Below are 16,391 nucleotides of genomic sequence, written 5' to 3'. Positions count from 1 at the left end.
TACGGTTTGTGTTTTGTTTTAGTTTTTAAGTTTTTGTTGATTGTCAATTTTGTTAGTGATTTGTTAAGTTTTTCGTTTTTTTGAAGCAAGTGTTTGTTGTTTTTTCGCATCTTACAATGTCCGAAAACCTCAGAAAAGACTTTAACATTATGTATTTACAAATTAATCTTTTCTTGGCAATTGAATTAAACAAATCTAAAATCGATAAATGCGATCTCATTTCCTTTACGAACTTATTCGATATTTTTAAAGATCGATTCGTCTTCGTTAGGCAACTTCACTACGATTTTCAACTATTAGCTGTCACCCATATCATCTTAGAACGCACGAACTATAGTGTTGAATAAAACACTTACTTTATAAAATATTTTATTATTAAAAAACAAATAGACCAAGGGAAAACTTTGAAAACAATCAAACACTTAAACACTATTAATTGAACTGAACCCCTATAAATATATTTATTTACATCCTTACACTTATACATCGTGTTTAGGTAGCCATTTTTATTCGTTCTTTGACACCGCGTTTAAAAAACTATCTTACTTTTTTTATTATGCAACGGGAATACGTTATTAATTTCCGTCGAAAGATGAATTATTTGCCGCTAATATAGCTGTCAAACTTCATTGCAGTCTTCTTCATCTGCACCTGTGTACAGTACCTTGCTGCCAGCAAATGAATCTGATTTGTGCGAAAATGACATTAGTTAAGTTCATTCTCGGTGGCGCTAGTGTAGTGTACAAAAACAAAATATGATTAACGGTTTTATTTTAACCCCTGTCTTGTAGTTTCCAATTTAACACCAAAAGTCAATCCGAACGCGATGTCAAAGACTTGTTTTCGAGTAAATATAATATATCCCTCTATTTTTGGCACAGCAGCCATGCATCCGACATGTATTTAGTAACAAAATCCGACACAAGATCAACAAATAAAGACCGATCAACTAGTCTTAAAATCAACTATTCAGTCAAATGTGCACCAAAACGTATTGCTATTTACCCGTCATCGAAGAAAACCTTTTTGACAATAACAATTTAAATAAATGTAAATTTTAAATTAATTTCAACAATCTAAATACACACTAGAACATCAATTTAGTATGTATATTTAAGTACTTAACATTGTTACATCATATATTAATTGAAAAATATATTAGACATGGCAAATAGGTAACTTTAATGATGCAATCGTGCATTCCATACTTTATAATCTTACCATAGATTATAAATTAAAGAAAAATCGTATATGGCCTTCCACAAATGGCTTAAAACAGATAGATAATAACCTGCAGGCCCACGCACCTGTCCCAAAGCTGGACAACAGCCCCTCCCGGTAAGTAAAATTGCTCGATTAAAGTTACATATTTTCAGAATAATCAAATGTCATTTGTGCTTCAAAAACTACATTTAATATTTTAAATACTAAACATGTATCTAAAATAGAGATTGAGTTATATTTCCTTACTAACTATCATAATTGTTCATATAAGAACGATTTCATGTTCCTTTAATTTTGTTTTCAATTCATTGCTTTATTTGTATGATTTATAAATTAACTAAGAAATGTGAGATAGTAGCATATGGGGCAATATAATCCTTTTTAGATAAGTAAGGACAATGTCTGTTTAAAGAATTCCAATAATGGCAACACTAAGCACTTGTCAGTGTTGCCAGAACACAAATATCAAAATCCACTTAGTTTTATTGAGAAATAATACTAAGTCAGTAATATAGAGTTCGATATTTTGCCAGGCCACTGATTGAGGTCTGATAGACTATTCCTTATAATACAGCGTATATACCTTGAAATAGCCATATAAAGATAATAGAGAAAGAAAGAGACGGCGATAGAACTTCGAAAAATTCGATATCTGACTGTAGGCCATACTTGTGATTGAAGCAACTAAGAATCTTGCTCTTTCGCTCGCTCCTACAGATATATAAAATAGACAGAGCGAAATAGCAGTATCAAGTTAAATTCTTTAATTATACATTGTATATTTTAGACCGGGACTAGGCCTTTGTATCGTACGGTACATGTTAATAGGGATGATGACACTAAATGTAAGTCATGTATTTTAATAAATTAAAATTGAGAAGTATTTATTTTCTCGCAAAATTGGTCAAATTACAGTGAATGGAAAATACGCATGACGTCACTTTTGAGAGTAAAATTTGCTAAGTCGTTACGTCATAAGCCACTCGTGAACTTTAGAACACTTTATTTTAGACTTAAAACATTTTCATCTTTATAACCAGTCATCATCCCTATTACCAAACACTAAAATATCATGAAGGTAGATCTAACATATTTTTTACAACGGTGATTTAAAACTGAGTCGCGTTTCAGTATTGGTCATTATACTATTAAACGTTAATACATAAATTATTTACACTATGTATGTATTGTGTCAACTGCAATAAAATGTGTCTTTTGAAACTTTAACCAATTTACATGAGTATGAAAATGGATTACACTTATAAATAAATGAATGACTAACTTTTGATAATATACAAAATTGTTTAACTTATTATTAAATTTGCCAGTTGTGTCGATTTCGTTGGTTGTAGCCCTCTAACATTCATTCCAGTCGTGACAAAGTAGTTGGAAATAGTGCGAAAGCTATTTCAAAACAGTGAAATTGCAACTACAATTGTTTGAAAATTTGTGGTATTTTAACTAACCTTGAATTTGGTAAGCGTTCCTCCAGTTCGTTATTGATATTTTGCCTTTTCAATTTTATGTCACTTCTAAACCTAAAACATTTTTTAATTGCCATAGCATTTAGATCGAGAATAGCAGTTCAAATACAAAATAAAGTACTATAACGTTTAACCAATTATTGGCTAAAATTAATTTACAAACTGGATAAAAGCTAACCATTGTCACAAACCATCACACAGAATACCTGTTCCATTCACACTGGCAGTGTATGCATGATCAAAGGAAATGAACCGTAAGTCTAGTGCGGTTAGTCGGTTTTCCTTAGCGCTCCCCTCGCGCGCCACGCTTTTAGTAGGTTGAAGGAGAAGTAGAGCTGGAAGAAGTGTATTTGTGACGCCAGCAACACAAACGCGTACCACAGGAGCCCGTAGGGGAAGCCCTGGAAAGGTACATAAAGTTATTTAAGTATTTGTTCCATTTGTGTGAGTTATTTTATGGTATAGCTCCAGTGAAGTGAGAGAGAGGATGAGGGAAAAATATCATGACATCCTTGTATTCAATAGTTAGTTCAAAAATTCAATAGTAATAGTTTACTCAGACAGAATTATTTAATGGGATTGCTAAAGATCCTTCGGGATGTATACCAACTCGACAGTACCTCAAAATAATATATCACACAAAATATGGAGACAAAATTTTATCATACTAGGATGTCCACATGTACCTCAAATTTAGGTTATCAGGTTTGAGCTCCTCATACACATTTACACATAGATTGAAAATTAATCAAAATCTTGTAGCAACAGTACGTAAATTTTACACTTTTGTTAAAAGCGGAACACAAACACTAAACACAGTATTTGAAAAGACTTAAATTACCAAGTTTTATGTAACCAGACCAACCATTTGTGTTATTTTTGTACAAAACCAAATAATAAACAATACAAAACATGATCTCCCGTACCTGGGCCTTCCGTTTAGTCTTCGCCACCACCAGAAAGCCATCACACCAATAGTACATATGTTGTATAACTTACACCCACCTGCCACAGCTCGATGTCGACCTCGCTGCTGTCGTCCTCATCCTCGTCCATCGTCAGGTACCGCCACACATCGCCGCAGTAGTACAGCACGCAGTACAGCAGGGGCCCGAAGCCCAGCGCCGTGATCCCGTACATGTAGTGTCGCAGCTGGCGTATGTTGTTGCGTTTAATTGCTGAGAGGCCGAGGAAGGAAAGCAGCAGAGAGAGGCACCAGATGTACTCCCACCAAAGAGGCTGGAATATAAGGTGTTCGGGTGAATAAAATATTGGATTTGCTGGCTGGCAACTCAATATAATCGCAGAATATAATTTAACTCAGTTTATATTTGCCTAACTTTTTAGCTCCAACTAGAGGGGTGGAATGATATTCCAAAAATAAATAAATATCGAAAAGAGGTCCAAAACGGAAACAATATGTATCTAAAAAAACATCGAAAAAGCCTTCTTAAATTCGATCATAATTGTAACCAGTTACTGATCAAAAATTTCTTTTTCTTCACACTGAAATCAAGTGGAGAATCAAAGACCAAATATATCTCAAAAGATATAGATTTGGTATACATGTAATGTCCTGACCGATTTCGAGCATTCGAGCATTTTTTGTCAACGCTAACGACCGTCAAATTTTCACTTAGCTATAGGGCCAGGGGCAGGATATTCAATATATAATTGTAGAATTTGATGTGTACCTGTGGTATCTGCAGCTCCTCAATCTCCAGTATGAATATATCGAGTTTGTCGAGGATGTCAGCGGAGAGCTTCGCCAGCATCACCAGGAACATCATGTGGTGGAAGAACACGCAGTACTTCAGGCGAGACTTGTTTAGAGCACTGAAAACATACATAAAGGAAGTTATTTGCGAATCGTAATTTAGAAATTATAGAAGAGGCATACTCCAAAAGAATGTTCTCTCTTCGTTGAGCGCCTGCCTGTGGGTCGGGTTTTTTTGTGGTGTAACACTTTGTTATTTAAGACGCGTAACATTTTTGTTATATACCACTATATGACTAGGATGATTTGCTTACTTCAGACTGCACGGATAGTGGGGTGGTTATGGGTGTCGCGGGTTCAATCAAGCGAATGCTTGTCCTGAGTCTGGGTGTCTTTGTGCATGTTGCACTTTAATGTAAGTTAAACCTCCCGCGATACAAGGATTGCTTTACTTAACGCGAGAGGTGGTTTTTATTAAAAAATAACAATGTTAGTATTTGGCATGGTCATCAAATATTGGTAACCCGAGTCTATCTGCTTCTCAGAAAACCGTCAACGATTCTACGCCGTTTAAAGGAATTACGAACTGTAGCCAGACAGGAAACCCACTTCCACAACTAAATCAGATTTGTTGCGCCAATGCATTGTGTGACGGAAGCAGTGCAACGTTTTTAAATAGTATGCATACATTCCTAACACTATTCGCATCTGTTTAGAACTTAGGTTCATACTTCTCATGCAGACAACAGTTGTGTATCAATCAAGATTAACCGCCTACCCAAGAAAGGAGTTTCATTCTTATATGTAACGTGAGCAAGTTTCTTAAAAACAAAAAAACGACTCCCGCAGTAAGGAATTTAATCCTTGTGTCACGATGATTTTTAAAAACATACAAATTACATGCACAAAGTCATCCAGACTCAGAACAAGCATTCGTGGATCACACAAATACTTGTCCTACGCGGGGATCGAACCTGCGACTCGTCGCGTACTGTGGGTTTAGTGTGGTGACGTCAACCACTCGGCTATGCGTGCAGTCGTTTTTTCCTTACGTCACTGTAACTTCTTTCGGGGTGGTTCAGTCGTGTTTTAATTCTTCGATTATCTGCTGACTGAAGCTAGGTAAATAGGTAGGTAGGCAGAAAGCTAGTTTGTTGCTACTAGCCTTTCTACCCCACACTAAAAATATCCTGGTTGTATTTCTGCCTTGGATGCAGCCATGAGATCGATTACGCACGTGCTTTACGAAATACATTTAAGCAAAATGAGATGAAACTAATTTTAGCATTTATATGCAGAAACAAAATAAGTGATCTCAAGATCAATTATAATTATTTTGGGGTATATTACCCAATTATTAAGACTAAGCCACTTCTTACAAAGCAAGTGACCAATATACAACTCTGTTGCGTCAATATACAACAGGTGAAATATAGGGCTATTTTGGTACTACTAATTTAAACATTTCTTCATCATATGCACATCAATAGATTTAAGTTTCATTCATATCATCTGTTTTTGAGTATCATTAAAATACACCTGCTCTATGCCATTAGCAAATTCAATTACGCATTTGAATAATTTGGGTTCTTTAAAATGCTTCTTTTCTAAATAAATTAGATAAAGTTAAATACTAGAATTCTAGCTCAGTAAGGCAAAATCATATTTGCCTAGAGATTTGTGGTCACCACTGGAAAATTTCTTAACTTACATGTGCCATAGTTTACATTATTATGCTTTGGATATAGTGCATAACAAGTGAATGTAGAAACAATTCTCTTGTTACCAATAACAAGGGCCTGAGTGTGCCATGTTATGAAATTCAACACATGTTTAATGTTAAAAAGAAGTAATGAAGTAAGCTATGTACATAGTTATATTATGTAGTCCGTCTTATATGAAACTTTAATGTAGGTCTCTTAATCAACATTTTCATCTCCAGCAGAAATTTTGAGCTTGATAGGATCCAATAAAATGCCTGAATTGCATTTTTAACAGCAGAATGTGGGGTTGTTTGCACAGATGGAGCACTAAGGAACGGATGGTTTAAACAGGATACTTTATTATATTGCCTGCTTAATTAAAGTGGCAATAAGTTTGAAACATGACTGTATTTGTGCAGACCAAGAATCTGTGTTATAGACAGTGCCGCACTTTAGGCCAGTGCCTGGAGGCCGACTATGACCAGGGGAACACCACCAAAGTAGGCATCTAAAAATAAGCTCGATAAATTTGAAAATAACTTGAACCAAGGGGGCCCCCACTCCTCTGTTGCCCTGAGGCCTCAGGGCCCCTGGGCCCCTAGATCCGACCCTGGTTATAGAGACATTGAAAGAGGTGCAATACCATCTTACCTCCATACTGAAATCTTAATTTATGCATGTATGATACAGGTTAAAGATATAAAACGAAAATTAACTATAGTTCATAGGATACTGTTAATCTTTCTGTTACTTAACCATAAAACAATTATAAGAATTCATTACTATATTAGTTGTACTATTAGCTGCTGTTACTGTATAATAAAACGGTTTAATTAAGCATGCAAATTACTACAATAATTACAATTCAATTTAACTACAATTGAATTTCATTTACTTCCATAATTTGTTGCTTACATCTGTTATCTTAATTTTAACTGATCGTAAAACCTAACACAAAATGGTAAATGGGGTATTTTACACTAATGAATAGTATGACTCAAATTAAAGTAATTGGTGTTATGCTGTAAAATAAAAAAATGATCAACATTTTCAAATGAATTTTGAAAAAAAATACTTGTTTTACCTAAACTAAAAATCACTGAAAATGACATTGACATTGACTTCATGTTAAGGTAAACATCATCAGCATCATCATCTCAGCCTATCGCCATCCACTGCTGAACGTAACACTGGCATTTCAAGTTGTTCCTATATTACAAACTAAGCAACCGCATGTAAATAATGTGTACCATATGGTGGTACCTTCTTTTTAACATACCTATGAATAATAATGAATGTTTGACAATTAATCCCAGAACATATATTAATTAATAGCTCTACCATATAAATTATGTTGAATGTTTGTTTATTTCCCTAATTCCCTAATCTGAGGGCACGGCAGTGCCCCTGCCAAGTCTCGAGCAAAACGGGCACGGCCGTACCATCTTTTCTCGAAGCGATTCGCGGCTGTTTCGCCCCCCCTGTATCTTCGACGTGGACAAAGCTAGGAGTTTAGCTTTTCGGGGAATAATAGTAGGCATTAGAACAAGCTTAAGTTCGAAATTACATGCCAATTGAATTAATGGTTTAGGAGTTACGGTCGATCAAAGTTACACCATTTTGTCACTCACTGACTCACTGACTCACTGACAGATCATCAAAAATCTAAGGTACTTCTAGCAGACTTAGAAACTTCAAATTTTGCACCAAGATAGGTCCTTAGCCACATATAAAGGAAAAATTATAAAAACATTAAAAAATAATATGCCATAGAAAACAATTTTATATTTGCGGTTTGGCAAGAACATTATGTATGGATTTTGACTGCATTGTTAACTTTGTTCGTTGTTTAAGTACCTATTCAATTGGATGAATACATACATAGAATAGAAAAGAATAATATAAATGTAATACACAGACTATCATTAATACAAATTAATACATAAAATTCATAATTCATTAAATTAATAAAGCTAAAACTCCATTGTATTGCGATAAATATTGTATGCGCGCTCGATAGATGGCGTTGTACGTGTCTGAATCGCGCTATGGTTTCGTTACAAAGCGCAGTCTAAGTAGTACTTCAGAATAATTCGATAATTTTCATTTGATAACGCCACCTGTCTATAAAAAACCATTTCGAAACTAAAAAATATTGTAGTGATAATTGATATTCGGAGAACTTTACGTGTTATTTAGTTTAGTTTAGCTATAGTTTGTAAGTTAGTAGATATATATATGCATATATATATAAGTTTAAGCTTGTTTACATTAGAAGTAACGAAGTCTCAGAGAAGAAACAAAAGAGATAGAGATAGAGAATGGGTTCTAAGGAAAGCAGTAGCTGAAGTCCTAGAAATTATGACACCTAAAAAAAAAGAAAGAAATACACTTACAAAAAATAAATGAGATCCCACCAAAAACATTAAATGTAAAAAAATGCCAAGTCTCTCGATGCAGTCTTTCCATCGTAAAAAGTTTTGAGATCTCATAGAAGCCAAGTCCTATTCAAAATATTTTGTAGTTATAAATCAACATTTAGTAATTGTATCAATAGTTTTCTTTATATTATAATTATAGTGACTTGGCAATGAGCACAAATTAAAAGCTGCTTGATGCCTGGAATTATGTGCAAATGTTACTGACGAGACCAGTGATCAGATTATTTGTTATGTGTGAATCATGATGGTCACTACCGACTACATGCTCCAATACAATAATTAAGAATACCTTACGGGTTTTTTAGTATTAAATTTAGTATTTCATAAAGCATCGCTTTATGAAAGTAAATGAATCGAGAGTACACTAAGACTGACTGCCGTTGCCGAAATTCGGTTGGGACGACACGGATAAACCAAAAGAAAATTAATTTTGTGATATTAATGTTTACGCATGCGGTGTGTGTAACTTTCAACTCCTACAAATATGCCGTTTTATTTGTTTCTTCTTGTGCTCATTGCCAAGTCACTATAATTATAATATAAAGAAAACTATTGATACAATTACTAAATGTTGATTTATAACTACAAAATATTTTGAATAGGACTTGGCTTCTATGAGATCTCAAAACTTTTTACGATGGAAAGACTGCATCGAGAGACTTGGCATTTTTTTACATTTAATGTTTTTGGTGGGATTTAATACCTTCACTCAAGCAGTCTTAATAAATGTGCATATTCGTTACATACTACGATTATTGTATATGATTACTGCGTAGGCTAGCACCTAGTGGACCTTTTTAAATAATTGGCGCGAAACATTATTCGCTATCGACTGCTTTTGTCTAAAAATAATTTGACGGAACTTGGTCGAAAAAATATATCAACTATATATGAAGTTTACATTCAACATGCAATTAAATTCTTACGTACGGCCTTAAATACTTGTAAATAAGCCAAATTACGTACCTAATCTGATATTGTGCTGCTATTTTCTCTCTATGTTCAAAATCGGCACCATTGGTACCAGTCACCATAGGACCTCCACGCGAAGCCATTTTTCTAACTAAATATTATTATAACACAAACAAAATTTAAACTTTAACACGATCTTAGTTCACTCAAATGACATCATTCAGATAATCCTGGCAAAGATTTTTCTTTTCGATCAATTCATTTTCCCCATCTGCCAAACGAGAGCCAACGAAATGCCAAAAATGCCAACGTCTCAAGGTTTTTGACTACGTTCCGATACACTTAGTATGTTGAACAAATAGACACGAACTTTATTTATTTATTTAAGATTAATAAAGCAACTACCGCATAATATTTCACTTAGAATATAAAATAATATCAGATACTTTTTTATATCGCTTGAAGTCTTTTACAATCTTAAAACAAATTGTAACCCTCTGTTCAGAATGAAATGTTTTACAGAAAGAAACTACGGAAAGAAACGTACATTTGACATTCTTAATTTTACTTTCGGATACACGCTGAAATTTTATTATTCGTGTACATTATTTGCACTTTGCAGCTGGAACAGTTTCAAAACAAAATATTAAGCTTATTTTACGAAGAAGCTGCAAAAAGTTTACTGATACTAATTATACGCCCATATTTTTACAGCTTGAATTATGAAATGCTTTAAAGACACACTTAATGCACAACTTAATTCACCAGATATATCAAAAATAGCCAACCTTAAATAGAAGGTAGGTATATAACGTATGATTTAATTTTACACTATATAGTACTGCTAAGTACTAAGTAGAGAAATGGACACAACCTACATTTTCGAATGCATACTACTCAGAGGGCGTACGCTTTAATTGGTTTTACTAAAATAAGTTTTCTTCTATTAAATGTTCAAAGAACTGTCTGTATCTTAAATTAGACGATCAAAAATGAAAACACCGAGTTATTTTGATCAAAGTTTTTGTAGTCCCTCCCTTATACAGCAATAAGTAAGATTTTCGAAATTAATAAAGGACAATAACCGATCGGCTCTTGAAAGCCGTTTCATTAATGAATTAATCAAGAAATTACAAGTAAGGTAGCCATGAAATTGATAAAAGGAAAATTAAAACACGTGTAAGCTTAAGACTCTTGAGCATCTAATCACAATGCAGTGCATGGAAAATTCATAAGTTTTCAATGATTTGTAGGATGGCTATAATGCTGTCTCATTGTTTTTACTTTTGGTAATAGATATCAATTAGATTACTCACCTAGCTATGATTAAGTTTTGCATAAATACCTATTCACTATATATTACCTCAGGTAAAGTAAGACAGTACAGTAGGATTCCATCTCGGCGTATATCGGGCATTAGAGGACTAGCAGAGACTGAACGCGAAAAACAGCAAACGTTACTCTGCGGAGTACTTTAGGATAAGCATAAGTCCAGCATTGGACTGCAGCGGGCTTATGATGATGATATACATATTATAGTATTTAATTTTAAAGCATAGATAGAAATGATTACGAACATAAAATAAATGGTACAGTGTAGGTGTTTTTACACCTACACAAATAGCTAAGTACATGTACTTGCTAACGAAAAAAAATCTATGCAACAAAGTTCACTTCGGTACAATTTCGCATCTATGCTATGTAGGTAATTAAAATAAAATATAAGCAACGAAATGTATAAAAACGAAGACCTAACCAAATCGAAAAGTTTTTGAAATATCGAATTTGCCTATAAAAGACCCGTTAAAAGGTCGCGGAAGTCTAGGAACATCTCATTTTTATAATATAGCGTACAAGTTTCGGAATACGACTAGTCACGCCCAACCTGATTGTACTCACTAGAGGGATGGAGGATTAATCCTCGTGTCATGAGGGAATTAGCTACTATTTTAATCACGTGCACAAAAATGCGCAATAATAACTATGACAAGCATTGCAGGATAACACAAATGCTCGTCTTGTTCGAGAACCGAACGTTTCGTTCATCGTTCGATCATACGTTTGGTGCCTTATCCTACTGGTAAATTTATCTGGACCCTTTACAGACATCTATTTCAAGCTGCATCCTATCCAAATATTTTGTCCTATAAATCTAGTAGAATGGTTACCGCAGCGACTGACGTCACAGCTACAGCAATATTGAACAAGAACGCGCGGCAAATTAGAAACATGCACATAAAACGATAACGATTTTAATTGTTCCGCCAAGCTTTGTTTTATAAACAGAGCTCATTATTGAACGAATCATAATAGTTATTTTGGTTACAAACTCCCTGTTGGTTACGCTTCCACTGTTATAAATTAAACCCGTTTACTTTTCAAGTTTTATTGTCATTAAGTTGGACGATTGTGAATATGAAGGTTCTAGTGGCTGTCGCTTTGTTCGCCTTTGTGGCTTTACAGGTAGGAAATTGTTTTATGTGTTATATCTAATAGATAATAGACGTTTACTAGTGAAAGAAGTTTTACAAAGTTTTGTTAACTTAACAGTGAGATTATATGGTTGTGATTTCTGCTATGCCGAAATAATAACCATCGATCAATTTAATCTGAAACAATTAGCGCGGAAATAATATGCCAGGATAGTGCGATATATTTTTACAATTGGTAGCTTTAGAATAGACGGAACCGGTTTTATTTCTGTACCCATGTAATAAAATCAATTAAATTGAGGAACTCTGTCTAAAATATTTAAATTGACAGTTTTACGATTTTTGAGTGAGTTACCCAGAGATCCTTAATTTTGTAACCAAGCTACCATAGCTCCCAACTTTAAAGTAGTGTGATGCTTTTCGATTTATTAATAGTAGATATATTGTCACATAGGTGTGTGGCAACAATATACCTACGACTGAAAAAACAGGTGATGAAGTGTGCCCTGCAAACATTATGTTAGAAGATCCATTAAAAGCAACCGAAAATAAGAACTGTAATGTTCGTATCTCCAAATACAACAAATACGAATTCAGAGTCACTCGTTTGCATATTTTAGAAAAGTTGGTAGTTGTACTAACATATTAAGATCGGAAGTAATTAAATAAGTCAGCTTCGACTAACTTGTGACAACACCTAATTAATTTTAATAATTCGTAGCATGCAGATTAGTCACTCTATGCAATTCCTTGTCTTATTTTTCTCTATGTATAATTAGTATTCTACTGCAGAGCAAAAGTTTTCCTTTACTCTGGAGTCTGGACCCTATACCAATCAAGGCCCAGTTTTATGGTACACTTAAATTCAAACGCTTCTTTGCCACTTCCAGTTTTATTAGATTAGTCACCATCTCGTCATGATCGAGGCCCTGCTAGGTATTTTATTAGTAAGCAAGTAGAAGTCTTATAACTTTTGTAAAACTTAGATATCTACTAAACTAGAAACAGCGACCGGCAATGACTCGGTCCAAGTCGCCTTACACCAAAACTGGATATCTGACGTAGCAATGTTTAACAAACACAGCTGTAGCTATGCAATTTATTTGAGTACTTATATGTAACTACTTCAATCATAGGTAACGTGAGGAAAGCAACACGTGAATGAGAATTTTAGGCTTGGTAACCAGAGACAGACGACAAATGCATCACTAGTTTTATAACTAAGAAGCGTCGGGAAATAGTTTCGCATTTGTATCTATCAGGTGTTAAGATAAACTAGGTCTTGTAAAAAACTTTATACGGTTCGAAATATTTTGCGATTAAGAAGCGGTTTGCGGGAATTATAACTTGACTCATAATTTTAAAATTCAGAAAGCTATTAACTGACAATCACTAACTATTCCCATTTACACAGCGCAGGCACGATAAGCTCTACTTTGGAGGATTATCAATTTTCCTCCTTTTTGCAGCACTTTTCGTACTTTTCTGCTCCTATTTATGCACGTGTGGTACTAAAATAACAGTGATTAACATTGGATAAGTGAAAGAGGTTTTTTAAATTTGTTCAGTAGTTTCATAGTTTATCTGGTACAAACAAATAATGAGTGGCAAAAACTATAGATTGATCAATTATAGATCATCACTTTTAACGAAGTCGGAACTTATCATCACTATTAACTTGTTGTAGAACAATTTAATCCTCTATTTATCTTTTTTACCCCTTTGAAACCAAGCCTTGCCAGAGTGAGAATGTGTCAGAGACTAATTTCAATTCTGAAGCTCTTGCTGTTATCCTCTCAGACAAGAGTATAGGGACGGCAAACATCACAGACCTGACTTACGAGGTACTTGTTCATTGCGATCGTTATGAGTTACTTATAAAGGGAAAGGAGACTCCCGAAACCTATACAAGTTCTTCCGTGCAACTGCTGAAAAAATACGACGCAACACATAGCGTAGATGACAAGCTTCAACCGTTGCAATTGTCTTTTTCTTGAATATGGTGGTTGGCCCTTTGGAAATATTTTATCTTTCTTCTCTATCACTCTATCAGAAAAGAAAGAATCTGAGAGATGATATTGAACTCTGACTCTGTCTAAGTAATTCCTGGTCCAGAACAATCAGTGAGTCGAAATTAGGACCTATGGAAATTATATTAGCTTTTATTAAGTCAATAGCTAAAGTACCCATATACAGGTCTATATGGGCTAAAGAAAAATACGAGTTTATTTCTTAAGTCAGGAAAGTTATGAATCAATATCCCTTAAAAACATGTATAAACTCAAACCGACTAGTACTATCTATACCCTAAGCTTCTTAAATATGCATGAGCCTTTAAATAACAAGAAGTGGTATTCCAGTTGAGTCATGGTGCACCAACTCCGGATGAAGAGAAGAAGGAGGAGCCAGTACCCGCGCCCTCTCCCTCACCAGCGCCCTCCGAAGCCACATCCGAAGCGGCCGCGCCCGTTGAGGTTAGTACTCCATGTTACTAAAGGACATAAAGGTCTGCCGACACGGCTCAAAATAATTTTATTAATTGTGAAAGCCCGACAGCACAATTTACGTCGTAGAGCGCCATCTCTCTTCTAAAACACCTCTAAAAACATTACTTTAAGACGTCGCGGTAAGCCCCTTGAGGAAATCTTCACGAAAACATTTCCTGTTACAGAAATCATTTACTCAATCAACACTTGGGCGATTACTAGTAAAGCATGCTCGGGCCCTAGTTTTACCTATTAAATTAAAGCTAGTGAAATTGTGGAAGCAAGAGATTGGTCTACGGGGTCTGATGCGTCTCCTCGTTTTAACAACTGGAGCATTCTTTGCCCCCGTATAATGGCCGCTGCTAAGTAAAATGTACTGTCTCACTTCTACCAAGCTAACAGTCTTGCTTTAGCATTTTGCAGACCATATCGTAGCCAGTAGTGGACCGCGTCAGGCATGATAGAAATATACCACATTTCTATCACGCCTGACGCGGTCCACTACTGGCTATAGGCCTTCCGCAATTTGCGCCAAAACAGTCTTCCACACTAGTCCGAGACTTTCATTCGTAATGTGAACTTTTAGCGCTTCCATCGTTCATAAAACTTAGAGTAAGATTAGTTGAATATCAAAATTCCGCCAAGCGGTCGTGCTTGGCGTGCTCCCTGTAGAAACCTCACGGATTGAATATTGATAAATAGTTCTTTTACTTCCAGGTGAAATCAGAAGCGCCAAGTTCTGAGGCGCCGCCGGCGGCTGCCCCGGCGGCGGCGCCGGCCGCGCCCGCTGCGGCCGAGACGCCAGCACCCGCCGAAGAGAAGAAAGCCTAGGTTATGTTAGTGTACACCGAGGACATGGTGCGAATGTAACAAACCGGAACGATGTCCGACTATAACGTATTGTGATCTTTGTAAAATAAACACTTGGAAATAAATGTGTTTTGTGATTGACGAAATATTTGTGAGTGTTGTTTGTCTGGAAGGATCGACAATTACCTTTATTAATACCTACAGCTCCCTCCACATACCTACAGCATTTTAATTTGCTGTCATTTACAAACCTAATTGGAAAATCGTTATCCTAACATTTCTAAAGTACATTATGCACAACCTACTACAAAATTTTCATGAAGTAGGTAGGTACTTTCTTTACGTATTTAAGGTAAACAAACCACTAGGAAAATTCCACGAGAACAATATACTTTTCTCAGTAGGCCTGATCGGTGATTCAATCGCGTCACATAACACGCCTGAGGAATCACCGATATGACCAATTAAATGCGCAATTTCGAACGGAATGAGACCGTCGGTATAAGTCCACAATTTCTTGAGGATATAAAATATGCGCAACTGGAATGAACGATCATTAAGTACGTATCATTATTAAATCGACATCGAAAATAGAGGATTAAAGCCTAAAATATGACATGTACCTATAGGTAACTGCGAAGAAGCTTTAAGACAACATTTTCTCAATCATCTTTTACTGCAAACCACTCCATTATTGAGATACCAATTTCAATCCAACGGACAAACAAATTTCACATATAAATATATCAAACCATACCCATTAACGAGTGGTCACGCATCGCTTCGGTTCAGTCTCAAACCTTTCGTAATCCGTATAAAATTGTGCATTGTACTATGCTACTACCGTATAAACGTTCGCGAAACAATCGCCTCATTACATAAACAATTTAATTAAACATGTGTCATGCTTGTCACAAATGGTTATCGAGGAACAGAAATTGGCATTTCATGGGTTGTTATGAATACTCCGGCGGTAGAATCAGTTCTGCCTGATAAGAGCCTTCAGACTCCTTAGTATGTAAGAAGATAGTGAACGTCTTATGTTGGCTCAAGACGAGTTATATCAAGATCATTGTGATGTCCAAAAATAATAATTTGTTTAGTTTCTGCAAGCCTCTTTACAACATAATTCCAGTGATACCAGATATAACAAAATACTGAAAACCTGAATATTTTAAAGGT

General features: G+C 35.2%; 2 protein-coding genes across 6 annotated transcripts; one reads left to right on the top strand and one right to left on the bottom strand.

The window, feature by feature from the left end:
- Positions 1–361: 361 nt before the first annotated feature.
- Positions 362–10,583, bottom strand: LOC113499615 (protein jagunal). Of its 2 annotated transcripts, none has more exons than XM_026880137.1 (4): positions 9,536–10,583; positions 4,403–4,544; positions 3,708–3,947; positions 362–3,109 (listed from the first exon to the last, which is right to left on the bottom strand). In XM_026880137.1, exons 1-4 carry the CDS (start codon positions 9,622–9,624, stop codon positions 2,978–2,980), a joined length of 603 nt encoding a protein of 200 aa, XP_026735938.1. In that variant the 5' UTR covers positions 9,625–10,583; the 3' UTR covers positions 362–2,977. The 2 variants fall into 2 exon arrangements, with proteins under 2 accessions (XP_026735938.1, XP_026735939.1); XM_026880138.1 differs by having other exon boundaries at positions 3,714–3,947; positions 9,536–10,579.
- A 1,191-nt stretch (positions 10,584–11,774) lies between these two features.
- On the top strand, positions 11,775–15,355 carry LOC113499618 (skin secretory protein xP2-like). 4 transcript variants are annotated; one of them, XM_026880148.1, is made up of 5 exons: positions 11,775–11,944; positions 12,368–12,475; positions 14,274–14,387; positions 15,102–15,128; positions 15,171–15,355. In XM_026880148.1, the coding sequence occupies exons 1-5, from the start codon at positions 11,897–11,899 to the stop codon at positions 15,228–15,230; spliced, it is 357 nt and encodes a 118-aa protein (XP_026735949.1). In that variant the 5' UTR covers positions 11,775–11,896; the 3' UTR covers positions 15,231–15,355. The 4 variants fall into 4 exon arrangements, with proteins under 4 accessions (XP_026735949.1, XP_026735950.1, XP_026735947.1 ...); XM_026880149.1 differs by having other exon boundaries at positions 11,776–11,944; positions 15,117–15,128; XM_026880146.1 differs by having other exon boundaries at positions 11,776–11,944; positions 15,102–15,355.
- Positions 15,356–16,391: the final 1,036 nt, after the last annotated feature.

The sequence above is a fragment of the Trichoplusia ni genome, chromosome 12 (assembly GCF_003590095.1).
Source record: "Trichoplusia ni isolate ovarian cell line Hi5 chromosome 12, tn1, whole genome shotgun sequence".
In the NCBI taxonomy this organism is placed as follows: domain Eukaryota; kingdom Metazoa; phylum Arthropoda; class Insecta; order Lepidoptera; family Noctuidae; genus Trichoplusia; species Trichoplusia ni.
The sequence above is the reverse complement of the archived record's forward strand: the minus strand, read 5'-3'. Positions and strand labels throughout refer to the sequence as shown.